Here is a 27963-nt window from a genome sequence, read left to right on the forward strand (position 1 = left end):
AATTGAGCATGTCAACAAGAGCATCTTTCAATAAATAGTATCACTTTAATGGTAAAGTCATAATTTAGACAGACACAATGTGCATAATTTGGAAAAAAATACATATACAAGATGGAGAGACAGATTAAAACCAGAGATTAACAACTTGTTAATCTGGTTACACCCAAATACTCAAACGCAAAAGTTAACACCTGAAAAAGACTGCAAAAAACTCTCCCCATGATTGTTTTCATCCTTTTTTCATTTTTTTGTTGCTATCACTGATTATTTACATTGTATGTTACATTAAAATGTACAGAATACAAAATATGTTTTACAGAAAACTGTTTCACACAAAAACACTTCCCCATGTCTCACTGAAATGCGTCAAAGATGGGCAGTTTGGGCGAACAGTAGGTTTGTGCTATACAGGCTAAAACTGTAGTGACTGGAACAGGGTCAGCCAGGTGGACCTCATAGGAGTTCCCTGTTTGGGGCTGTTAACCTGGTCCAATCAGGGAGCCCTGACTGACAGATATAAACAGGAGTGTCAGAGAATTCTGTTCACTCTGAGGGAGCTGGGTCAGTGCCAAGGATGGGTTGTTTGGGCAAACAGTAGACTTGTGTTATACAGGCTAAAACAAACCCAACATTCAATAAAGATGCCCCAATGAACAAGATGAATAAAAATTGGCAGTGGTCCATCTGTGGCTCATTAATATCCGATGGAGAGCAGCTCCTAGTAATGGTTATCACACAAAATAAAACACATCCTGTCTAGACAGAGAATTCTCAACAGTGTTTACAAAAATCCCAGCATAGTCAAGTGAAGTAAATGTTTACACCAAGTAATACACATATCAGAAATTCTCAAATCTTTACTGTGCAAGGCAAAACAAAACATGTTTCTTTCTTTCGTCCTTTTGTTTCTCTATTTACAATTTCTTATGTTTGTGCAAAAACCCCTTTCAAAACACAAAGAAATCAAATGAACGACCCCCCTGCCCCCCCCCACCCCCCCATCATGGGGTGTAAGAGAAAACACCAATGAAGTGCACTATTCATGCGGCCCCTCCCAGATAAATCATCCCCACAGGCCCCCACCCTCCTTTCCAGAGTGAGGTGTTCTTCTGTACATTAATGTGTGAAAGTCCAATTTTAACCTGAACCTAAACTAAAACAGTAATTGTTGGAGAAATTTGGCAGGGCTGGCAGCATTTACAGAGAGAACGCAGAATCAACATTTCAAGTCCAGTGAGCCTTCTTCAGAAGTTTCTGAATTTCTCCAGCACTTTCTGGTTTTATTTCAGATTTCTAGCATGCAAAATTTGAAATTTATTTTAACCTTAAACTGCTTTGAGGGGAGGGGAGCAGACAGTGGGTGGGGGGAGGGGGGTGAGGGGAGGGAGGGGGGGGATGCTGTTGACAGTCTGAATCAGTTTGAAGAGTTTTGCAAGTCCATTTGTATTTGCGCGAACAGAGTGAATGGGTCAAGGGAGGAGTTTGTGCGGGAGTGGGGATGTCTGTGAGAGAGTGCCAGGAGGTGGGGGCTGACATTCAAACTAGCTCTCCTTCCCTTTGAATGAGATTTAGCTTTGCATATAGGCAGTAAAAACATGCTGAACGTTTATACAAGAGAACATTTTGTGCTCATACCCTTCTGTCAAGTTGTCCCAGCTCTGCTGGTTTAGATTCAGTGAAGAACCACTTTATACATTGGCCAATTATTATCTTTCAATCCATTTCACTGAAACTGTGACTTGTAAATACTATTAAAAAAGAAAAGGGAGAGAGAAAGAGAGAGGGGGCAGTGAACAGGAGTGGGTTTTCTGAAAAGTATTTGCTTGTTAAGATATTTCAAATTTCCCTTTAAGGTGCAGAGTTAAACCCAGCCCCCAACTGAGGAAGAATAAGTAGGAATTACTGTCGGGTCGAACCAGTGTGAAATGTTCAAACCTACTCCCTTTCAGCTCCTCCAAACTCCATAAATAAAGAGTTGCCAGATACAAATATTTGCAGATAAAATTAAGTGGCTTCATTTAAGTCCTGTAACCTGTTGAGAATAAGGCAAGTGATTCAGCACCATATTGAATGTTATTCCCACTTGTAGACTTTCCACAACCTCTATTGATGTAGCCCTTCACAAGCCAAGGTTATCACTTGTACCATTAGTGGAGGTTTAAGTAAGTCTGGTGACTGAGAGACCTTTTCTTCAAGTTAAAAGACTTGAAATTTAAATTAAAAAAAACTACAACATACAGCAGTAGAAATCCATAAATGAAGCCTGTTAGAAAGAAAGAAATGCTTTGACCAGCAGCACCAAGAAAAGCTGAGCTGTGTGTCCAGCATGTTTTCAAAAGTTGACCCCACGGTGATTGGACACCGCATGCCCCCTCTCCCAACGTTGTGCTTATTGTGTGCAAAGCTGTTGGGATTGTGGGCAGTGGGTGTAAACCAAGGACTGTTTCTGGCTTTTTCAACCAGCACCAATACGGCAGAGAGCTGAGGTTAGGACAGAGATGGATTAGCAGCTGTCTAATCCACTCCTTGCAGCACCTCAATTAAAATTAAAATCAGGTTTACACATGTAAATACTTTGCAAAATTCCAGTTTGGCTTGATTTCATGTGCAATTATTTTTTGTTTGTTAGTGTGTATGTGTGTATTTTATCCATTATGTACACATCATGTTGATGAATTAAACTCAGTTGGTTCCCACCAGTGTGTCCCTCAATACAGCTGACTCGAGCGAGCTGACCTCGCATTGAGAGTTCCTTGCCTTGGTGCACTCTGTAGATTACCACTGGAACACCCCCAGGGTGTCTTCATCCTTCACTGTGCAGCTTCACACCCTCAATGCAGGCCAGCATCTTCACAGCAACAAAAACTCACACATCCCCATCACACTCTGAATCCACCTCACAGAGTTGATTCTATAGAAGAATCTAAAATGTCATCATGGTGACTGGTGCTGTCACTGTCGCAGCTCTGTGCACTGGAATAATTCGCTGCCTCTTGAAGCCTCATCAACATGTTCATCTAGGGAAGGATCGTACATTAAGCATCAACTCATTCGACATTGAACAACAACCATGCAAAAATAAAATCAAAAAAAAAACTGAACATGCTGAAAATCAGAAACAGAAACAAAAAGTGCTGGAGAAACTCAGCCGGTCTGGCAGCACCTGTGGAGAGAGAAAGAGAGTTAATGTTTCAGGTCCTGTGCACCTCCTTCAGAACCAACAGTAGCTGAGAGATTTTTAGCTGCCATCAGCTCTGAGGAAGGGTCGCTGGACCTGAAATGTTAACTCTGCTTGCTCTTCACAGATGCTGCCAGACCCACTGTAACCAATGAAGAAAAGCATGGTCATTGTTGAACTGACAATGCATTGAGCTTGACATCGACTCGGGAGGCCTACAGCACAGAGAAATTCTCTTTCGTCAATGCCAGTTAAAAGCAATCATTGGAGTCAAAGCATCATCTTCATGTATGAAATAGTCTAGCACAGTGTGGACATTTTCTCAGCAACCTTTTCAGAGATGTTATTACACATCACTAGGACTTCAACTCTGGTCTCCTGGCTCAGAGGTAGTAACACTACCACTGCAAGAGACCCCTGGCCCTTTTCAGTGACGTTATTACATACCACTGGAGTAGGTAGGACTTGAGCCCAGGTCTCCTGGCTCAGAAATAGGGGCATTACCCCTGTGACACCAGCGTCCTGGCAATCAATGTGACAATCTGCATGACCAAATGGCCAACATCTATCAATTTAGGACCATCCAATGAGCAATGAATAGCTTTAAATGATTGCTCCCAGTGACTGAGATACACTTCAGGCAGGCTGGACATTGGATAGCACACCTGGTGAAGTACGCTTAAGGATGGCCTTTCAAGTGTGCGACAAGACTTGGGCTGGAGTGAAGGAGATCGCAATGGGCTGGAGCCAGTGACAGAGCCCTGCTACGCATTGCCCTGCCCAGCGCCATAGGAACTATGTCCCATGAAGTAAGGGGTCTGGAGCAACAGATGACACCTGACAAAGCAGGGAAATACAACACGGGTGTCTAGCTGTCCCCATGTGCAGCTTTTGCTGGTTCCTTGAGGCTAATTTCAATACTTTTGCCCATAGTTTGATTGATAGAACAGTTACAGAGATTTCTTTCCTCCTTGGTAGGACAACCTTTAGTGCTGTAAGATGTCCCCAGAGTGCTTCATGGGACCATTCTGAAACACAATTTGATTGGAGCCGTGTAAGGAAATATTGGGTGAGGTGATCGAATTTGGCTACCCAGAAAGTTTATATGGAGCAGCAGGACAGTGAGGACAGTGAGGATATTGAGGATATTGAAGACAATGAGGACAGTGAGGATATTGAGGATATTGAAGACAATGAGGACAGTGAGGACAGTGAGGATATTGAGGATATTGAGGATATTGAAGACAGTGAGGACAGTGAGGATATTGAGGATATTGAAGACAGTAAGGACAGTGAGGATATTGAGGATATTGAAGACAATGAGGACAGTGAGGACAGTGAGGATATTGAGGATAGTGAAGACAGTGAGGATATTGAGGACCGTGAGGATATTGAGGACAGTGAGGATATTGAGGAATTGAGGACAGTGAGGACATTGAGGACAGTGAGGATATTGAGGATATTGAAGACAGTGAGGATATTGAGGACATTAAGGATATTGAGGACAGAGAGGATGGTGAGGATATTGTCATTGCACTCTGTTGTGAAGTGATTGACGATAAGCTGCTCATGAGGTAAGAATTGGAGAGAAACCAAAAGGGGTGAGGTTGGGCAATAATTTGAACAGAAGGGTGAGGAGTTTAAATTGTAGCTCTGTTTGCTCGAAGCCTGGCTGGTCATTGAGAACAGGAGGGATGTGTGAATAGGATACAATATGAACTTTTGATTGTCTCAGATTTACAGAGGATTAAACACAATGGAAATTCTGAATGATCAAGTCTAAGGATAACAAAGGTGGCAGATGAATGTCCCAGCAGGAGGTGAGCTGAGGAATGGCCACAGTGTTACAGTTATGGAGGTGAAAATAGGTGGGTTTGGTAAATGGTACAGATTATGGAGATTGGGAACACCATGATTTAACCTCATACAGTGACCAGGGAAAGAGGTAGTGGCTAGGAAACAGAGCTCAAGATGGGAAACGGCAGAAGAAGGCTTCAGTTTTTTTCCATATTTGACTGGAAACAGATTTTGCTCATCCAGTGCTCTATCAGATAATTAACAATCGGAAGAGTTGTTGGTGAGGTTGAGCTGGCTGCCATTGGTTCGTGTGTGATGTCACCATGGGGCAGCAGGTGGATGAGGAATGGGCAAGGACAAGGTCTGATGCTTATGGAATACCGGAGGGTATCGGTCTGGGAATGTAAGCTCTGCCGGGGGAGTGGAACGTGAGGTCAACATTTAAGGATCTTCCAGCAGCAACACTTGGTAAGAGGGTGATATTAGTTTTACAAATTTTGCCTCAAAACATGTTGCATGTTGAAGAGCATTAGACATTCATGTTGCAATGTTGTTTATAATATTGTAAACCTCCATGTGCTCAGGGTAGTATAATTTTATTGGCCTTTCCTCTGAACACTCTGTAATGTATTCTCAGGTGCAGTTTAGTTTTATGTTCAGGGTAAAAATACAAAGCCCTAAACTTCAAACACTATCAGCCTCCAGCACTTGCCTATTTTGAGATGGTTCTTGTGGTTCTGACAATTTCCTCACTGCATTGTGACTGTTGGGAAGCTTGTGCTACAATTCACCGAAATGCAAAACCGGGCAGTCACAGAGCAGGTGAGTGCTGTCACTGGACAGAGTGAGCAAGCTAACACTCATTGGAGGTCAGTATGTCACAGCATCACTTACCAATGGGTCACCATCACTATCGCTTTGGGGGACATGCTTGGAGGAGCCACTGTCCTTGGCAGATGTGTGACCCTCATATCCCACGTCCTCGGGTCGTAGCTGCAGCAGAGATGGCCACTCGTGCTGCAGTGAGCCAGCATTCCATGGGTACGTGTCCACCACCCACTTTGCAGGATCCTCCCACTGTGCTCTCTTGCCATATAACTGGAAAATGGAAGAAGATGGAGATGGGAATTCAACCAGCTCACACAATTACAAAGACAGAAATTGATGGAAAATCTCAACAGGTCTAGCAGCAACTTTGGAGAGAGAAACAGAGCCTGGCATGAACGATCCTGTTTATTGATACAAAAACAGAAAGAATTGCAGATGCTGGAGATCAAGACACAAAATCAAAAACAGAAATTGTTGGAGAAACTCAGCAGGTCTGGCAGCATCTGTGGAGAGAGAAAAACAGAGTTAACGTTTCAGGTCCAGTGACCCTCTCAGAGTAATGCAGTTATAGCCCTCGTTAGACCTCAGCTGGAGCACTGTGTATAGATGGATTAGGGTTAGGGTTAGGGTTAGGTTAGGGTTAGGGTTAAGGTTAAGGTTAAGGTTAGAGTCAGGGTTAGTGTTAGGGTTAGGGTTAGTTTGTGGGTGCCCATCTTAGGAAAGATGTGAATGTGCTGGAGAGAGTGCAGAGCGATTTACAAGAATAGTTCCAGGCATGAGAAACTTCAGCGATGAGGAGAGATTGAGGAGGTTGGGACAGTTCTACCTGGAGAGGGAAAAAGGCTGAGAGGGAGATCTGACAGAGGTTTATAAATGCATGACTGGGCTGGACAGTGTAGATAAGAAGATGCTGTTCCCACTCATAAACGGGACAAGAACAAGAGGGGCATAGATTTAAAGTGAGGTGCAAGTGATGTGAGGAAAATCTTTTTCACACAGTGATAGTTAAAGATCTGGAAGACACTGCCTGGAAACTTGGTAGGAGCAGGTTGAATTCAGGCATTCAGGAAGGTTCTGGATGGTTATTTGGATAGCAATGCTGTGCAGGAAAATGGGGAAAAGGTAGGAGATAGACACTGTGTATAGAACTGGTGTAGGCATGATGGGCTGAATGGCCTCCTTCTGTGCTGACACAATCCTGTGATTCTGTAACTAGAACAGGATGAGGTCAGTCACATGATGGGCTTGTTGTGCTGTAAATTTGGTCAAAGCTGATTTGTATCTGATCTGTGAAACCTAGCAATCTCAAGTCAAGCTTTGAGCTGGGGCTAGATTTCAAGGAAGAGAATGTTGCAGGATCCTATTAACCTCTTGTGTGAAGAAGCTGTTCCTGACACTATCTCTGAACAGCCCGTCTCTAATGTTAAGGTTATGCTCATTGTTCTGGAGGGTTGGAGGTGCCAACTCTCAGATAAACCATTAGACCACACTCCCCATCTGTCCATGCAGGTGAATGGATATAATTTTACATATTATCCTGCACAAACGCCGATGAGTGCTCCCTGGTGTCTTCATCTCCTTTAACCTTTAATCACTATCACTAAAAACAGATTATCTGGTCACTTATAGCATTGCTAGTTATAAGAGGTTGTTGCTTGTTCAATTAGTTGCAACGTTCACTCACATTTTCAACATTTACTCAACTTCCAAAGTACTCTGCATCCTGGTCTGGGTCATGAAAGATGCATATAAAGTAAATTATTAATTTCTTCTCCTGAAGTCTCCAACTACCTCAAATAAGGATGAGGTATTCCCTACATTAGGAGCTCCTATTCTGTATACTCTTGAGAGATCTAATGTGTAGCATTCGTGGTTGAGATAGTTGACAGACCTTGCGTAAGGAGGAGAGAGTCAAGGTCTGGCTCAGCCCCTTGACCATGCTCATGACCCCACAGGTCCCATCCCCAATCCAGAGAGATTACCTTCTCAGCAGCAACAGGGATGAACAAGTAAACAGCAACGGGTAAACCGAAAGTTAATTGTTGTGGGATGGGGTCAGCCATATCTTTCTCTGTTTCTCATTTCAGAAGAATGGGAATTTATCAAACAGCCCTTCAGCCCATCATGTCTGCATCAGTCAGCAAATATCTACTATCCTAATCCCATTTTCCAGCACTTGACCTGTAGCCTTGTATGTAATGGCATTTCAAAGCTCATTTAAATACTTATTAAATGTTTTGAGGGTTCCTAGCACACTTTCAGGCACAGAATTCCAGATACCTCTTCAGTAAGTTCCCTCTAAATCTCCTGCTCCTTACTCTTCCCCATGGTTACTGCCCCCTCTACTAAGAGAAATTCTTCTCCCTAACTACCCTGCCTACATCCCTCAGAGCGTTGTACACCTCAGTCAGATCCCCTGAGCCTTCCCTGCTTGAAGGAAAGCAACCATAATCTATCTGGGCTCTCTAGATTGTCCAGTTGAGCTCTTTCTCCTCTCTACAAAGGAAAACATAAGATACATTCTTTCTGATTCTTTAACCAGATTCTGGTTTGAAGCAGGTATCTTTCAATAAGGCAGAGGCTGTGTTTTCATGAGAAAAGGACATGACATTGAAGGAAGAATGAGGGATTGTGAATGGGACTACTGCGGTTGAGGTGATACTAGAACCCACAAGATGGTTTCAATGCGTCAGAGAAAGGAGCCTTTAGGGACACGGTGTCACCAAAGCTGTTGTGACCTGACCAATAAGGGGTTACAATGTGGTCCTCGTCGGTAGTAACCCTGTCTGGGAATTGGTCTTGTAACGAGTCTCAAAACCCAAAGTAATTATTTGGAAAGTGAGAAACCTGCAATCAGAGGCTGAATTGAAAAGATTGAAGTTAACTGTAGTTCCACCTTCGTGCAGGAAGGCAAAAATACAAAAAAAAAGAGCAGAATAATGAAGGAATATGAATGCTCATAGCAGCAATGAGCCGCTTATTTATTGCAGTGACTATATGTAAAGTGAATGGATAGCTTATTCAGATTATCTTTTTCATGTTAGTTAATGCGTGAAGGTTGTGCCCTGAACACACTCACCAGTGAAATACCAATGGGAAAAGCTCACCCCATCCTGAAGAAAACAATGAACATACATTTCTATAGCACCTTTCGCCATATTAGAACACAGAACATAGAAAAGTACAACGCAGTACTGGGCCTTTGGCCCTCGATGTTGCGCCGATCCAAGCCCACCTAACCTACACGATCCCACTATCCTCCATATGACTATCCAATGCCTGTTTAAATGCCCATAAAGAGGGAGAGTCCACCACTGCTACTGGCAGGGCATTCCATGAACTCACAACTCGCTGAGTAAAGAATCTACCCCTAACATCTGTCCTATACCTACCACCCCTTAATTTAAAGCTATGCCCCTCGTAATAGCTGACTCCATACGTGGAAAAAGGTTCTCATGGTCAACCCTATCTAAACCCCTAATCACCTTGTACACCTCTATCAAGTCACCCCTAAACCTTCTTTTCTTCAATGAAAACAGCCCCAAGTGCCTCAGCCTTTCCTCATACGATCTTCCTACCATACCAGGCAACATCCTGGTAAACCTCCTCTGCACCCGTTCCAGTGCCTCCACATCCTTCCTATAGTATGGTGACCAAAACTGCACACAATACTCCAGATGCGGCTGCACCAGAGTCTTATACAACTGCAACATGACCTCAGGACTCCAGAACTCAATTCCTCTACCAATAAAAGCCAGTACGCCATATGCCTTCTTCACCGCACTATTTACCTGGGTGGCAACTTTCAGAGATCTGTGTACATGGACACCAAGATCCCTCTGCTCATCCACACTATCAAGTATCTGAACCATTAGCCCAGTACCCCATCTTCTTGTTACTCATACCAAAGTGAATCACTTCACACTTACCTACATTGAACTCCATTTGCCACCTTTCTGCCCAGCTCTGCAGCTTATCTATATCCCACTGTAACCTGCCACATCCTTCCTCACTGTCAACAACTCACCAACTTTCGTATCATCCGCAAACTTGCTCACCCAACCTTCTAGCCCCTCCTCCAGGTCATTTATAAAGATGATAAACAGCAATGATCCCAAAACAGATCCTTGCGGAACACCACTACTAACTGCACTCCAAGATGAACCTTTACCATCAACTACTACCCTCTGTCTTCTTCCAGCCAGCCAATTCCTAATCCAAACCTCCAACTCACCCTCAATGCCATACCCTCATACTTGTTGCAGTAGCCTACCATGGGGAACCTTATCAAACGCCTTACTAAAATCCATATACACCACATCTACTGCTTTACCCTCGTCCACCTCCTTAGTCACCTTCTCAAAGAATTCAATAAGGTTTGTGAGGCACGATCTGCCCTTCACAAAACCATGCTGACTATCCTTGATCACATTATTCCTATCTAGATGTTCATAAACCCTATCCCTTACAATTCTCTCTAAGACTTTGCCCACAACAGAAGTGAGACTCACCGGCCTATAGTTACTAGGGTTAACCCTACTCCCCTTCTTGAACAAGGGAACCGCATCCCAAAGTGCTTCACAGTCAACTAAGAAACACATTAAGGAATTCTTTGCAGTGTTTCCACTAATGGAAAGTAGGAGACACAACAGCTAATTTCTGCACAGCAAGATCCCACAGGCAGCAATGAGATAAATGACAAGGTCGTCTGTTTTTAATCCGGTTCAGTGTCAGTGTCAGTCAATCCCCAGTTATAGAGTCATACAGCACAAAACAGACCCTTCCATCCAGCTTGTCCACGCTGATGAAGTTTACCAAACTAAACAAGGCCCACTTGTCTGCATTTGGCCCATATCCCTCTAAACCTGTTCAAGTGCCTTTTAAATGTCGTAACTGTACCTGAACCTATCACTTCCACTGATTCATTCCACATACAAACTACCTTCAGTGTGAACAATTTGCCCTTCAGGTCCCTTTTAAATCTTCTTCCTCTCACCTTAAACCTATACCCTCTAGTTTTGAACTCCCCTACTGTAGGGAAAAGACACCTGCCATTCATCTTATCTGTGCCCCTCATGATTTTACAAACCTCTGTAAGGTCACCCCTCAACATCCTACACTCCAGTGAAAAAGTCCCAACCTTAACCAGCCTTTCCTTATAACTCAAACCATCCAGTCCCAGTAACAACCTCTAGAATCTGTTCTGCACCCTTTCCAATGTAGTAATATCCTTTCTATAGCAGGGCAACCAGAACTGTACACAGTACTCCAAAAGTGGCCTCACCAAGGTCCTGAATAACTGCAACATGACACCCCAACTCCAATACCCAATAGTCTGAGCACTCAAGGCAATTGTGCTAAAAGCCTTCTTTCCCACCGTCTACCTGTGACGCAACTTCCAAGGAACTATGTACCTGAACCTCTTGGTCTCTCTGTTTGACAACACTCCTCAGCCCCTACCATTAACTGTGTAAGTCCTGCCCTGGTCTGCCTGACCAAAATATAACACCTCACATTTTTTTCCAAATTAAACTCCATCTGCCACTCCTCAGCCCATTGGCCCAGTTGATCAAGATATCTTTGTAATCTTTGCTAACGTTCTTCGCTCTCTACAACCCCACCTATTGTGGTGTCATCCACAAACTTACCAACTATGCTTCCTGTATTCTCATCCAAATTGTTATATAAATGGCAAACAATAGTTGACCCAGCACTGATCCCTGTAGCACACCACTGGTCACATGCTTCCAATCCAAAAAGCAATCCTCCACCACCCTCTGTCTCCTATCAATTTTGTATCCAATTGGGTAGCTCTCCCTGAATTCTATGTATTCTAACTTTACTAACCAATTTACCATGCGGAACCTTGTCAAAGGTCTAACTAAAGTCTATGTGGAAAATGTCTACTGCTTTGCCCTCATCTATCCTCCTGGTCACATCCTCAAAAAACCCAATCAAGTTTGGGACAACTGCTGGGTTCATGATGTAAGTGACAAGACTGCAGGTCTGCAGGTTGATGTGCACAGACAGCACTGACCCAAACCAGAGAACAGAGTTTTGTGAAAACTGGCTACAGAAGCAAAGTGGAGTGAGAGGATGTGAGATCCTGAAATGCAGAGAGTTGTGATGATTAGATTAGATTAGATTACGTACAGTGTGGAAACAGGCCCTTCGGCCCAACAAGTCCACACCGCCCCGCCGAAGCGCAACCCACCTACATCTACCCCTTACCTAACACTACGGGCAATTTAGCATGGCCAATTCACCTGACCTGCACATCTTTGGACTGTGGGAGGAAACCGGAGCACCCGGAGGAAACCCACGCAGACACGGGGAGAATGTGCAAACTCCACACAGTCAGTCGCCCGAGGCGGGAATTGAACCCGGGTCTCTGGCGCTGTGAGGCAGCAGTACTAACCACTGTGCCACCGTACCGCCCTAATGATCTGGAACATAATTCTTGAAAGGGTTCAACAGTTAAGATTCAAAAAAGAATTGGATAAATACATGATCGGGAAACATACAAGGGGCTGAATAGAGGAGCTGAAAATGTGTTGTTGGAAAAGCGCAGCAGGTCAGGCAGCACCGAAGGAGCAGGAGAATCGACATTTTGGGCATCAGCCCTTCTTCACTTTGGGGATCCAGCCAATGATTTTCAAGAGGTCACTGTTGCGCATATTTCTATCAATTTCAGTCTCAGTTAGCTTACGGCGTAAATAGCGACCCAGGAATCCTTTCACGGGCTCAGTATGATTTCCTGAAGAAGGGCTGATGCCCAAAACGTCGATTCTCCTGCTCCTTGGATGCTGCCTGACCTGCTGCGCTTTTCCAGCAACACATTTTCAGCTCTGATCTCCAGCATCTGCACTCCTCACTTTCTCCGCTGAATAGAGGAGCCAGGGGGAGGGTAAGGTAACGGTGTGACTAATTGGACAGCTCTCAGAAAGAGTGTGCAGTCACAAATGGTCTCTGCTGATGCATCAGAGAAGTCAGTAAATAATTGCTGGTGATTTACTCATGTCTGACCGTGGTAGGAAATTACCATGAGCCGTCTATTGGTATGTTTTTGAGTCTGGTGCACAGTCCTCCATTGGAGATATTAGATATGAAGGTGGATTCAATACCCGAATGCACAAACACAGCAGAGCAAATTCTCAGAAAGACATGTGAGAGACATTACCTGAAGGCCTTCACGAACTGCTTCCAAAAGGTATGGTATCAGAGAGTAATTCCACAGGTCTGTGAACCAAACCCTGGAGCCATCTACATCCAAAGGGCACGAGAGGAAGAGACGTGGACCTAGAGGACAGGGAATGTAAACAATCCATAAATATGAATTCTCCAAGCCTGTCCCCAATTGGAGACTGGGTGACTGTTTATGCATTTTAACTCACCAATAGTAACATCCGATGAACTGTGTGTCTCTAAGAAACCATTTAAATGCTGCCACACTTTGGGAATCCAGTCAATGATTTTCAAGAGGTCACTGTTGCGCATATTTCTATCGATTTCAGTCTCAATTAGCTTACGGCGTAAATAGCGACCCAGGAATCCTTTCACGGGCTCAGTATGATTGGCACAGAGTACCCACCTGCATAGCAAAAACAGAAAAGGAGATCATTTGCAACAGTACATGCACATCACCTCTATTTTCATTCACTTTATTCTCCTGAAGGTGCTGCCTGGTAGAATTATATTGCCTGCAAACATAGTATAAGAGGTAGGCCGTTCAGCCCCTCGAGCCTGTTCTACCATTGAATGAGATTGTGATTGATCTGTGGCCTAACCTCATACACCTGCCTTTGGCCTCTAATATCTCTACTTCACAAAAACAATGTCGGAGTTAAAGTTAATAACTGATCCAGCATTCACTGTGTGTGGAAGTGAGCACCCAACCAAGGTAGATTCTTGCCTAGCAAGGGAATCAAAGATGACTCGGGGTAGGCAGGAAAGAGGAGACTAGCCCCAGTCAGATCAGCCATGATCTTGCTGACTGGGGAATCAGGCTTGAGGGACTGAGTGACCTACTCCTGTCCCTGATCCTGATGGTGGTATGTTTACTCTTCTTAGGGAACATTAGTCATATATCAAGGGGAGGGTTATTGTGATCCCAAAACCCAGGGGGCAGGGATGGGGAATGTGACACCTACTTCCAACACAAATATCCTTCTGGATCCTAACATGGAATTCCACGTCTCCACTGGGACAGTGTGGAGTGAGGTTTGTACCTTGTATTTTCTGATCCCAAGGTGGAAGTGGCTACAAGTGAACTGAAGCCCCCCTCCCCACCCCCGATGACTCAATGGATTCATCTCATGACACCATTTTTAAGGGGAAGGGAAGTTGGAGGAGGAAGATGATCATGCAGAAGGTTTGGCATCAGCCTTCACAAGTACCTGAAGTTGTGGTGAAGTTCCAGGTTAGCGGAGGACGAGACAGCTTGGTTCATTGTTCCAATAACATAGGGACTGCAGACATTAAAAAAAATACATGTTATACCATCGCCACAAAAACTTCAGCTCCAAATCAAAAGGAGCAATTTTTCCCCAACAGAATATCCCCAGTCTGAATAACTGCGCTCTCAGGAAAATAAAAATTTCCTTTTTTTTTCATAAAAGAACAAATGAGTTCACTTTTGTGTAAAATAAAACAAAGAACTGTGGATGCTGGGAATTGGAAACAAAAAGAAAGGTCACTGGATCTGAGACATGAACCCTGTTTCTCTCTACACAAATGCTGCCAGACTTATAGAGTCATAGAGAAGTACAGCACCGAAACAGACCCTTCGGTCCAACCCGTCCATGCCGACCAGATATCCCAACCCAATCTAGTCCCACCTGCCAGCACCCAGCCCATATCCCTCCAAACCCTTCCTATTCATATACCCATCCAAATGCATCTTAAATGTTGCAATTGTACCAGCCTCCACCACTTCCTCTGGCAGCTCATTCCATACACGTCCCACCCTCTGCGTGAAAAAGTTGCCTCTTAGGTCTCTTTTATATCTTTCCCCTCTCACCCTAAGCCTATGCCCTCTAGTTCTGGACTCCCCAACCCCAGGGAAAAGACTTTGTCTTTTTATCCTATCAATGCCCCTCATGATTTTGTAAACCTCTATAAGGTCACCCCTCAGTCTCCGACACTCCAGGGAAAACAGCCCCAGCCTATTCAGCCTCTCCCTATCGCTCAAATCCTCCAACCTGATAGGAAGGAGACCAGAATTGCACGCAATATTCCAACAGTGGCCTAACCAATGTCCTGTACAGCCGCAACATGACCTCCCAACTCCTGTACTCAATACTCTGACCAATAAAGGAAAGCATACCAAACACCTTCTTCACTATCCTATCTACCTGCGACTCCACTTTCAAGGAGCTGTGAACCTGCACTCCAAGGTCTCTTTGTTCAGCAACACTCCCTAGGACCTTACCATTAAGTGTACATGTCCTGCTAAGATTCGCTGTCCCAAAATGCACCACCTCGCATTTATCTGAATTAAACTCCATCTGCCACTTCTCAGCCCATTGGTCCATCTGGTCCAGATCCTGTTGTAATCTGAGGTAACCCTCTTCGCTGTCCACTACACCTCCAATTTTTGTGTCATCTGCAAACTTACTAACTGTACCTCTTATGCTCGCATTCAAATCATTTATGTAAATGACAAAAAGTAGAGGGCCCAGCACCGATCCTTGTGGCACTCCACTGGTCACAGGCCTCCAGTCTGAAAAACACCCCTCTACTACCACTCTCTGTCTTCTACCTTTGAGCCAGTTCTGTATCCAAATGGCTGGTTCTCCCTGTATTCCATGAGATCTAACCTTACTAATCAGTCTCCCATGGGGAACCTTGTCGAATGCCTTACTGAAGTCCATATAGATCACATCTACAGCTCTGCCCTCATCAATCTTCTTTGTTACTTCTTCAAAAAACTCAATCAAGTTTGTGAGACATGATTTCCCATGCACAAAGCCATGTTGACTATCCCGAATCAGTCCTTGCCTTTCCAAATACATGTACATCCTGTCCCTCAGGATTCCCTCCAACAACTCACCCACCACCGAGTTTCTCCAGCAATTTCTGTTGTTGGTTCGGTTCACGCTCACATCCTGGTCACTCAGCCACAATCACTTAAAACAAGTACAGATGGTTCCCTCATTATCACTTTGTTGTTTCCGAATGTTACTGGGCACCACTGCCTGCATGTTCTGAGGAAGGGTTACCGGACCAGAGGTAATAACGCTGCTTTCTCTCTACAGAGGCTGCCAGACCTGTTGTGTTTTTCCAGCAATTTCTGATTTTAGAACATAGAACAGTACAGCACTGTACAGGCTTTGCAGCCCTTGATGTGTGCTGACCTTTTATCCTACTTGAGGATCAAACTAACATAAATAATTTTCATAGAACATTACAGTACAGTACAGGCCCTTCAGCCCTTGATGTTGCACCAACCTGTGGAACCAATCAAGCTTATCTAACCTACACTATTCCATTTTCATCCATATGTTTATCCAATGACCATTTAAATGCCCTTAAAGTTGGCGAGTCTACTACTGTTGCAGGCAGTGCGTTCCACGCCCCTACTACTCTCTGAGTAAAGAAACTACCTCTGACATCTGTCCTATGTCTATTACTCTTCAATTTAAAGCAATGTCCCCTCGTGCTAGCCATCACCATCTGAGGAGAAAGGCTCTCATTGTCCACCCTTTCTAACCCTCTGACAATCTTATATGTCTCAATTAAGTCACCTCTCAACATTCTTCTCTCTAATGAAAAGAGCCTCAAGTCCCTCAGTCTTTCCTCAAACAATCTTCCCCCATACCAGACAACATCCTCGTAAATCTCCTCTGAACCCTTTCCAAAGCTTCCATATCCTTTCTATAATGCAGTGACCAGGATTGTACTTCATTGTACTATCATCCATGTACTGGATTAGTGGTGCTGGAAGAGCACAGCAGTTCAGGCAGCATCCAACGAGCAGCGAAATCGACGTTTCGGGCAAAAGCCGCCCGAAACGTCGATTTCGCTGCTCGTTGGATGTTGCCTGAACTGCTGTGCTCTTCCAGCACCACTAATCCAGTATTTGCTTTCCAGCATCTGCAGTCATTGTTTTTACCTCATCTGTTTTTACCCCACTATCATCCATGTGCCAATCCAAGAGTCGCTTAAACGTCCCCAATGTAGCTGACTCTACTCCCACCGCTGGCAGTGCATTCCACCCACCCACCACTCTTTGTGAAAAGAACCTTCCTCTGACATCTCCCCTAATCCTTCCTCTAATCACCTTAAAATTATGCCCCCTTGTGATAGACATTTCTGCCCTGGGAAAAAATCCTCACTATCAACTCGATCTATGCCTCACCATCTTGTACACCTCTATCAAGTCACCTCTCATTCTTATTCGCTCCAATGAGAAAAGCCCTAGCTCCCTTAACTTTTCTTCATAAGACATGTCCCTCCAGTCCAGGCAGCATCCTGGGAAATCTCCTTGTTTCTGATTTCCAGCATCTGCGGTTACAGTCATACAGCATGGAAACCAATCCATCAGTCCAACCAGTCTATGCCAGACATGATCCCAAACTAAACTAGTCCCAATGCCTGCTCCTGGCCCATATCCCTCCAAACCTTTTCTAGTCATGTGCTTATCCAAATGTGTTTTAAACTTTGTCACTGTACCCGCATCCATCACTTCCTCAGGAAGTTCATTGTGAACAACCTTCTGTGTAAAAAATCTGCCTCTCATGTCTTCTTTAAATCTCTCTCCTCTCATCTCAAAAACGTGCCCCTTCATCTTGAAATTCCCAATCTAGGGAAAAGACAACTACCATTAACTCTATCTATACCTCTCATTATTTTATAAACTTCTATCAGATTGCCTCTCAATCTCCTACGTTCCAATGAAAAGTTCCTAGCCTATCCAGCCGCTCCTGATAACTCAAACTCTCTACTCCCAGCAACATCCTGATTAATCTCTTCTGAACCCTCTCCAGCTTTATAATATCCTTCCTATAACAGGGTTTACCTGCCATCTCTTTCATAATATAACAGTGACTACATGTCAAAAAGTATTTCGTTAGCTGCAAAGTGATCTTGAGATACTCTAAGGTTGTGAGAGTTAAATGAGAAACTTTCTTCCTTAATGATCCAGAACTTACCATTTGTGGTATCTACAATTGAGGAATCCATTGAAGATGTCACTCAATGAACCAATATGATGGAGGTTATCCAGGATTATCACTAAAGGCAGGTCAGAACCATTATCCGCAGTAGTGCACTGATCAGCCAGGTTTGACAAGTATTGGCGCAATTCCTTCCAAATGTTAAAAAAAGACACATTTATTTCAGACAAGTTTCCACATTTTACAAGTTTATTTTGTCTTGCCAATATTTTTCTGTTGAACCTCCTTGTTTTCAGATTGCTGCGATCCCCTACTGGGGCTAACATTTCATACACAATAACCACCAAGTGCTCATTACAATGTGTGACTCTTCAAAATGGTCAATATCTACCTCATCCAAGAGCTACATACATACAGCAGGGGGTCCTTCACAAGGGATCAGTAATAGGGAGACGGCCAACTTTAAACAAAAAACATTTCTTTTCTCTGGATGTGGGGGCACTGGCAAGGCTTAATGCAGCATCATCCTAAATTTAATTATCCTGATGATTCTGTTCAAGTCCCTCCCCCAGCCCCCAGTTCTAATCCCTTGAGCCATTGTATCAGCACTCAGAAATCAATGCCTATATCTCATCCTGTCTTTACTTCTCTCCCCTCTTTTAGATGTTCCTTTAAACCTCCCTCTCTCACCAAACATCTGATATCTCATCACATGGTTTGTCTGATCCTGTGGAGGGTTTTGGAGCATTTTTCTATCACACTTTGAAAGAATGGTGTGGATATAGAGACTGGAGTCCCATGTAGTCAGAGAGGACCCAGATAACAAGCTTCCATCTACATCTACCTTTGCTTGTACCCTTAAACTACTAGATAGACTGAATTCACTTCTACAACTTCCCACTGACAAGATTTGAACTTATGAACTCTTGAGTTGCTAGCTCCATAGAACCACATTACCACAGCCAATTAACTTTCAACTATAAATCTGAAAGATTTTGAGACTAACAATGACCCCTTTAGTATGAGCTGTACATTGAGCAGAAACTGTCCTGATCTGCACAACTGAAATACTCACTGAGTAAACTTACTGAGGCGTTGAGGAATAGAACCTAATCCGAGGGGAGTAATATTTTGCTCCCTGTGTTTCTCCTCACCTTGCTCGATTTGTGGTCCACGTTAAAAGTGGCTATCGACCCATCAGCGACCTCCCTTCCAGCCCTGTTCACCAGGAATTCTGCAAGTTTATTGGCTAAGTAGGTTTTCCCGGTCCCACTAGGTCCCGAGAGGATGATCCTTCGATGTTCTAGCAGGACGTTGAGGTAACGATGTGTTAAGGGTTTTGGAATTAGTGTTTCAAACACCAAGCTGTCCACACTATTCTCTGCCACACCTGCAAAGGGGAGAATATGACGAAGACTGGCAGCAAAATGATAAAATCAGACTAATCCACACCTTTGTTACATTGTGACTCGATAATTCAGTCACACTTCTGGCCAACAATCCCTGTCCTGCTATCCGTATTAACAGCACATTGAGGTATGGAGTCAACAGCAGAGAGAGCACCTGCACATTGGGCAGTTATACTGGACACCTTTTCTCAGGGAGGTGCTGTCTTTCAGTCTGAAGTTAAACTCAGCCCCCATTGCCATCTCTGATGAATGCAGAGGGTGCCAGAGTCAACATTTATACCTCACTGTTTTACAAACAATTATCTGGTCATGAGCTGAATGTTTTTGGTGGCAGCTTGCTGTGTGAAAACTGACTGCCTTGTTTCGAACATTACAACAGCCTTGTCTCGAAGATGTAATGTCACTAAGTGCATTTTTTAAAAAATGGAACAACAATGGTGGGGTTTAAAATAATCCTCTGAAAGAAATGCAAACTGCAAAGCAGCTTGCTGTTGGTTTCAGTGAACAATCTTTTCCCTGGGGTGGGGGAGTCCAGAACGAGAGGGCCTAGGTTTAGGGTGAGAGGGGAAAGGTATAAAAGGGACCTAAAGGGCAACTTTTTCACGCAGAGGGTGGTATGTGTATGGAATGAGCTGCCAGAGGAAGTGGTGGAGGCTGGTACAATTACAACATTTAAAAGGCATCTGGATGGGTATATGAATAGGAAGGATTTGGAGCGATATGGGCCAAATGTTGGCAAATGGGACTGGATTAATTTAGGATATCTAGTTGGCATGGGTGCACTGGACCGAAGAGTCTGTTTCCATGCTGTACATTCCTATGACTCCACGACTCTACAATATTATTACCACGTCTGCTGAGGACATTTGCTGAAGGGTCTGTGTTTAGCGCCAATCTTTCTCTGGACGGGTGCTCGTTAATAAAACAATGGATCCCAACAAGGCGAGGTTTTCCCTGACTCCCAAACTGATCTTTGTGTAAAAGACTTTAGCTCCTCTATGACAGGGGTGAATGGATGTTATCATGGGCAACAGATTGTGGCAATGACTTCTATCCCTTAATTTGAATCACAGGCTGCACTCATCCTGTGTCAATCTTGGAATGTTCTAAATTGTCCAACACTGTCACCTCCACGTCGTTGTTAATAGAGTCATTGAGGTCTACAACCAGAAAGTAAGCCCTTCAGCCCATTGAATCTGTGCCAGTCCAAAACACCTCACTACTCTAATCCTGTTTTCGAGCACTTGGCTCACAGCTTTGCTTGCTTTGGCATCACAAGGGTACGTTTGGGATATGAGTCATAACACCAGCTCGGTGTAAACAGCATTAAAAACAAACTGTGAAACTCTGAATCAACGAAGAAGAAGCTAGGGAAGTGACTGCTGGGCCCCTTGCTGAGATACTCGTATCATCGATAACCATGTGTGAGGCACTGGAAGACTGGAGGTTGGTTAATGTAGTGCCATTATTTAAGAAAAGCTATAAGGAAAGCCAGGGAACTATACACTAGTGAGCTTTAAAAGACATCCGGATGGGTTTATGAATAGGATGGATTTAGAGGGAGATGGGGACAAATGCTAGCAAATGGGACTAGATCAGATTGAGATGTCTGGTGAGTGTGGATGAGTTGAATCGAAGGGTCTGTTTCTGTACTGTATGACTCTATGACGCTATAAGTGTTTTGGGTCACCAGTTCAGATTGTCTATCCACTGGTGAAATAATAATGACTGCTTGATGTTTGAACAAAAGGTGGAGTATTGGTTTAAAACACCCCATCAGAATTGCTTACAATAGTTACTGTACAATTATTGTAAAGTATTTTGGAACATCCTGAGATTGTGAAAGGTGCTACATAAATAGAACCTTTCTTTAACCAACTCCATTCCAGTCTTTCCTGAAACTTTGTGAAGTACCTTTTAGATTCACAGTAATGATGTTGCTCTCTCCAACCAGGTAGCCACAGGGCAGCAGTTCCGGCAGTTCCAGGTTCCCTGCTCTCACTACCTCCCCAATATTGTAGCTGAGAATGCTGTCAGATGACAGACCGAGACTTGTACTGGGGTCCAAACGGAAAATATACTCCTACATTGAGAAGATAAAGTTCATTTTTAATTCAATGGCATTGTGTGTTGACCTACAGCACATGGTCTGCACTGGTTCATAAAGGTCACCTTCTCAAGGGGCAACTAGGGACGGGCAATAACTACTGACCCAGTCAGTACATCCTATGGAGGAATGTATTTAAAAAAAAGAGACTGACTTGTTCTTGGATGTGAACATTGCAAGGTCAGCGTGAGCTGTTCACCCCTAACTAACTTCAGAATGCAAAGCTCAGCCTCTGCTTTAAAGAAAGATCTTCGATACCAGAAGCTTCTTAGTTTACCATAAAAGCTGCAGAACTGAAGATGCTGGAGAAATTCAGCAGGTCTGGCAGCTTCTGTGGAGAGAGAAATTGAGTTAATGTTTTGGGTCTCAGTGATCCTTCTTTAGATTAGTCCTTAGTTAACCAGGGACTAAGGTCAAGAGCCACATACAGGGAAGCCGAGTCAGGCTGGCTGCTGCTGGGGATTCATGAGCCATGACAGAGTCCAACAGAATCATGTAATACAGAAGAGGCCTTTCAGCCCATTGAATCTGTGCCAACAAAAACTACTCTAAATCGACACTAGGCCCGCTCTCCAGCACCAGGCACATATTCTTCAATGTTAAGACATTCAAATGGCTCATCCAAGCACTTTATGAAGTTTGTGAGGTTTCCTGCCTCAACTCCACACACCCCCCCCCCCCCCCAAGACAGGGCATTCCAAACCCCACCCCCCCCCCCCCCCCCACCCCCGACCCGCTGGGTAATTAAACAACTATACTATCTTCATCAAAACACATGGTCACCTCATAGAAAAATTCAATCAAATCTGTGACGTATGGTTACCCCTGTGACTTCCTCCTACATCACCCACAGCAGTTTGTGATACAACTCACCCAGACCTGAGGATTTGTCCACATTACAATCTGCCTTCGCCTCCAGTGCCTCCTCACTCCCTGCATCAAACTGCTCAAGAACTCACAAGGTCCTTCTTCCAAATATAGAACTACATTCTCCTACTCCCGTGTGAAGATAAATGTGAAATATTTGTTTCACACTTTACCAGTGCCTTCCGGCTCCTTGTGCAGATTTCCCTGTTGGTTCCACTCTTTCCCTGATTATTCTTTTCCCCATGATATACTGGTTGAATCTCTTGGCATTCTCCATAATCTTACCCACCAATGTTTTCTCACATTCCCTCTTTGCTTTCTTTAGATCCCCTCCCCCCACCCCCCCCTGCACTCTCTATATTCTCAGAGTGACTCCATTGATTTGCTCCCTCTGAATCTGTTATATGTTTCTCTCTTTTCCTTTTCATCCACTCTTAAGTATCCCTGGATATCCAGGGTTCTCTGGGCTTCTTGCCCCTACATTTCACTCTAAAAAAAACATGTTGGGCCTATACTACCCCAGTCCCTTCCTGAACCCTTCCCACAATGCTGCTGTAGAGTTACCTCAAGTAACTATTCCCAATCTATTTTAGACAGATTTATTTTAATAAAATCTGCCTTCCCTTAAAATCTGCTTTCCATTTCCATAATATACTGAGCTGATGTGGTGTTGTGCTCGCCGTCACTAAGATACTTGCCCAGTGTCGCCATGAACACTATCCAATGTCATTCCCCAGACTTAGGGGCAGCAAAGCATCATCCCTTGTTGGACCTTACACATAATTAGATAAAAAGCTCTCCTGCGTACATTTCAAGAATTCTGCTCCCTCTGAATCCTTTACACTTTCCAAATTAATGTTGGGTCATTGAAACCCCCTCATATCCTTAACCTGTATTGTTTTTACTCACGTCAGGGGATTGTCTATAGATGTGCTCCTCAATTGCCTGCTGACTGTCTGCAGGTGCACTATACATTCCCAGCAGTGTGACTGCTCTGTTTATTCCCGCAAAGTCTCACTTGAAGACCCTTCCAAGATGTTCTGCTCACATAACACCAAGAGAGCCCAGGTCTGGATAATGAGGCTATTGTTGAAGATGTGTCTGGTGCATAGTGAGCTTAGTCCAGGGGATCCTTCAGGAGTTTTCATACACATATCTTACTGAAGAATTCTCTATCCACCCTTTTTAAGGTGACTATGTCTCTCCCACCCAATTCTGAGTTTCCAACACTTAGCCCCTTTAATACAATAAGTCTGATTGCTGGGTTAATCTGTCAGGAAGTCGGGGTGTGTTGAAAGGGAGACCAAGTCAGAGAGGGGCATTATGCATCCTGATTGTCAGATCCACGCTTCCACTGACTGAGTCTCCCCTCTGGCACAGACCCCTCACTTGATTTTGTGAAGTTAGTGTTGGATAAACAAAAGAATTCTGAGCAAATGGACTATTGTCCGAATGCACAAAATGCTCACCTTAAACAATCGACGGATTACACCATCAAGAACATCCCATTTTGTTTTTCCACTGACTCCTAACGACCCTATGAGGTACTGAGGAGACTTTTCTTCCTGTAAATTAATCAAAAGCTGTTTTAGCAGAAACAGTTATAAATGAAACAACATCACACTTCAGCTCCCTGCCTGATGTAGCTTTAGGATGTTTGCTGCCGTATCATCTTTTTCGGCTCAGTGTCAAATTTTGTTTGTTAATCTTTCCCAGAGTGGTGCAGGAAGTTTTGTTTCGTTAGCTGGGCGGTACAAATGTAAGTCGCTGACAGATCGCTGTCTTTCCCATGTCCTAAAAATGAGGTTTAAACCAAATATTGATTTCTGTGTGTGCCAATGGATGTTTCTGTGGCTCTGTTTAGGAAACAGCAAAGAGTAAAAGTGGATGCCCATGTATCCTGACCAACATACCGCCCAGCCACGAAGTGATCCAATCACTTAGTCTCTTGGTCTTGGTCGCTGTTTGCAGATTCTTTCCCGAAAAGCTGTGGTTCAGTGAGGAAAAAGCAGCATGGAATGTTTGGGATATCCTGAGTGATGCAAGGAAACATGAACACCAAAACCTGAGTTTACTTGCTATAGCAATCTGCCTTCTGGACAATTAGTTGCTGTATGAAACATGTCTTGTTAGCATTGATAAATGAATGTGACAAAGCTGACACTTTAAGAGGTTATTTTACTCTGTTTTGTTTTTGAAGTGAGGTTATAAGACAGGGGTTCAGAGCTGTCTAATCGAAAGTAAACAACTTGTGAGGACATGGGTATTGTTTAAAGTTGGAACAATAGAAGCAGCCTGGCTGGGTGTGACCAGCTCCTGCAGACAAGACTTTCTAGTTTTTTTCTTGTTTTTAGAGTTAGCTTAAAGCAGAAGCTATTGGGGTCTTAAAAGAGATGGAGCTTCCATCTCTGATCTGCTGCTTTCTATGAAATTTCTCTTGATGTTTGTTCTTCCTGGATTGGAGAACTGCATGTGAGAATATGTGCCTGAATTTGCTTTTTTTGTCAAAGGGTGTGCTTATGGGATGCTACTATTTCGGAACTGTTAGTTAGTCATAGGTACTGTATTGATTATTTGGTTAAGTTTTCCAGTAGAGTTAAGTGATTCTAAATTCCTCTTTCTTTGATTGTATTTTAACTACAGTGTTTAAATAAATTGTGCTTTGTTTAACGTCGAGTACTTTGACCAATCGCATTGCAACTGGAACAGACAATTTACATTTATCTTTAAAATAAGAAAAAGTTTAGGTCTAAGCTATCTGCCTGAAGGGTCTGGTTTGGTCCACAACAATGAGCATCTCTTGAAAATGTTACAAAATACCTTAAATAAGGTCACAGTATCACAGAGTGCAGAGAGAGAAGATGTTCGAGCCATCACCCCTCTGACAGCACCTTTGAAAGCTATCCAGTCAGCCTGACCTGTTGGGAAGGGAACCATATACAGACAGCTCAGTTGGTCAGGAACTCACACATCACAGAGTATGGCAGAGATGGAGCAACAATGCCCAATGACCTGAGGTGTCCAATAAGGAAATTAGCTCCACACACCCATCGTAGCGGAAAAAAACTCAGTTTGAGAGGTGCAAGGAATATTGAGAGTTACAAACCCAAGGCTGGTTACAGTACAGCTCAGTTAGAGAAACAGGTTTGAGGGGCTGAATGGCCTCTATATGAATATGTTACTTACATAATTTGCTGAGATAACTTTTGGAAGGTGCATCTCCCACCCTACCTCTGCCTCCTTTAAGATTCAACTTCCATCCCCCCCACTGCCCTGTTCCAACAACAACAACAAATCCCATACTCCCCCCTCTTACCTTAGTTCGCTTGAGTTGTTTGTTCAGGCAAATCATTATTCGCACACTACAGCTCTCCTTACGGAATGAACCATCAGATCCTTCATCCAGCAAACTGTCTGGAAAAGGCAAAATGTAAATAATCTTACTTCCAGTGAAAATGAATTGGCCCTGACTCTGATCTTGAGAAATTCAGGCAGTGGGGAACCTGACTGGGAATCAGGGTGAGGGGTCAGTGAGCATATGATGAGAGGTCAGTGAGGGGTCAGTGACCACACAGTGAGGGGTCAGTGAGCACATGGTGAGGGGTCAGTGAAGGGTCAGTGAGGGGTCAGTGAGGACATGGTGAGGGGTCAGTGACCACTCAGTGAGGGGTCAGTGAGGACATGGTGAGGGGTCAGTGAAGCGTCAGTGAGCACATGGTGAGGGGTCAGTGACCACACAGTGAGGGGTCAGTGAGCACATGGTGAGGGGTCAGTGAGGACATGGTGAGGGGTCAGTGAGGACATGGTGAGGGGTCAGTGAAGGGTCAGTGAGGGGTCAGTGAGCACATGGTGAGGGGTCAGTGAGGACATGGTGAGGGGTCAGTGAAGGGTCAGTGAGGGGTCAGTGAGCACAGGGTGAGGGGTCAGTGAAGGGTCAGTGAAGGGTCAGTGAGCACAGGGTGAGGGGTCAGTGAGCACAGGGTGAGGGGTCAGTGAAGGGTCGGTGAGGGGTCAGTGAAGGGTCAGTGAGGGGTCAGTGAGCACATGGTGAGGGGTCAGTGAAAGGTCAGTGAGGGGTCAGTTAGGAGCCCGCTGCACATGAAGCCCAGCCTTCAGCTGCCTGGGCCTAGGGCTTAGAATTTTGTCCTTACATTTTCCCAACTCTCTCTCTTTCGTGAAGATACTTCTTAAAGCTGACCTTCTGACAAAGCTTTTAAATATTTATTCAATATCCCCTTATGTGGCTTGGCATCAAATTTTGTTTTGAAACACTCCTTGTGAAGCACCTTGGTGGGGGGGGAGGGGGGAGCTATTATGTTAAAGGTGCTGCATAAATGTAAGTTGTTGTTGTGTTATGACAAGAGTTTTGAAAGAGACAGGCTCAACTTCCAAAGAGTCAGAACCATTAACACCATTAAATAACATGGGAACCAGGAGGGATCACAGGGATCTCTGTGATGTACAATGCTCCTGAAGCAGCAGATTCCATTGGATCCTGGGATCCAGTCAGTGCCATGCACAGTCTCCAGCTTTCTCTCCATCAATATCACCTCACACTAACTCAGAGGTGCCCCAGGCCCCAGTTCTATTTCATTCTTTGTATCATTTGTCATCTTAACAAGAAACATTTTTCGTCTCTTTTAGGCATTAGGGAACGCTCTCAAACTGAATCCTCTTCCGAATCCTTCATTCTCTCCCCCTCCCTCCGACTCCATCCCTTCATCTAATCCCACCTCCTACCGTATATTCACCACCTCCTCTGACCTTCTCCTCTCTCTGTTACTGACTGATCTATGCTCAGTAAAGGGCTTAGCTTTATCCTTTTATTCCTAGCTCAATTAATTCTGGGCATGACATGGTGTTGAACTTTACCTCCATCATCTTTGCCTCCAGGTGGACCTCACTTTCATCAAGTTAAATGTGTGACCATGGGTACCCACATGGGCCCCAGTCATTGGCCTCAGTTATGGGCCCCAATTGTTCCTGTGTCTCTGTGGGGTCCATGGAACATTCTTTGTTCCAATCCTTCTCAGGGTCCCTCCCCAGAACATTTGATCTCATCCAGAATTGGAAAAATGCAACAGCTTCACTTCCAATTTCTATCCTCTCACCTTCACCTGGTCCATTTCTGACTCTTCCCTTCCCTTCCTTGGCCTCACTGTTTCCATTTTGGGGATAGGCTGACCACTGATATCACCAGTCATCTCCTCACAGCCTGCCTCAGGAAGGATTCTATTCCATCCTCCCAGATTCTCAATCTCTGTTCTGATGAAGGCACCCTCCAATGGACTATGGCTGTCAGACCCTCAGCCGCATCTGACCTATCCCCAACACATCGGCCTCACCTCTTCTCCTCCTCCCCAGAACGACAAGGTTCCCCTTGGCCTCTCTTTCCATCCCATTAGTCTGTGGATTCAAAGGTTCATCCACTGCCGTTAATACCACCTCCAGCATGTTTTGCTTTCATCACAGAGTTTGGTGGGATAGGGTTGACGGAGGGAAGGCATGCTGCAAGGACACGTTGAGCTTGAAATCGAAACAGACATTGCTGGCAAAGCTCAGCAGGTCTGGCAGCATCCACCGTGGGAATACAGCAGTTAACGTTTCGAGTTTGGTGACTGTCCATCAGAAGTGGAGTGTGGGGGTGAGCTACCTTCTTGA

The 27963-nt window shown here is 44.3% G+C and overlaps 1 protein-coding gene across 15 annotated transcripts in view; it reads right to left on the minus strand.

The window, feature by feature from the left end:
- Positions 1-1367: 1367 nt before the first annotated feature.
- Positions 1368-27963, minus strand: part of nav3 (neuron navigator 3) — a 927909-nt gene continuing 901313 nt past the window's right edge. For all 15 annotated transcript variants that reach the window (XM_072552054.1, XM_072552051.1, XM_072552053.1 and 12 more), the window contains 10 exons: positions 25619-25716; positions 23772-23867; positions 21243-21411; positions 19074-19309; positions 17956-18110; positions 14200-14271; positions 13198-13394; positions 12984-13102; positions 5870-6073; positions 1368-3017 (listed from right to left, as the gene is read on the minus strand). In XM_072552054.1, coding sequence (XP_072408155.1) covers positions 2898-3017; positions 5870-6073; positions 12984-13102; positions 13198-13394; positions 14200-14271; positions 17956-18110; positions 19074-19309; positions 21243-21411; positions 23772-23867; positions 25619-25716 — 1466 coding nt within the window. In that variant the 3' untranslated portion in view covers positions 1368-2897. The remainder of the gene's footprint in view (positions 3018-5869; positions 6074-12983; positions 13103-13197; positions 13395-14199; positions 14272-17955; positions 18111-19073; positions 19310-21242; positions 21412-23771; positions 23868-25618; positions 25717-27963) is intronic.

This window comes from Chiloscyllium punctatum, chromosome 32 (assembly GCF_047496795.1).
Source record: "Chiloscyllium punctatum isolate Juve2018m chromosome 32, sChiPun1.3, whole genome shotgun sequence".
Lineage (NCBI taxonomy): Eukaryota > Metazoa > Chordata > Chondrichthyes > Orectolobiformes > Hemiscylliidae > Chiloscyllium > Chiloscyllium punctatum.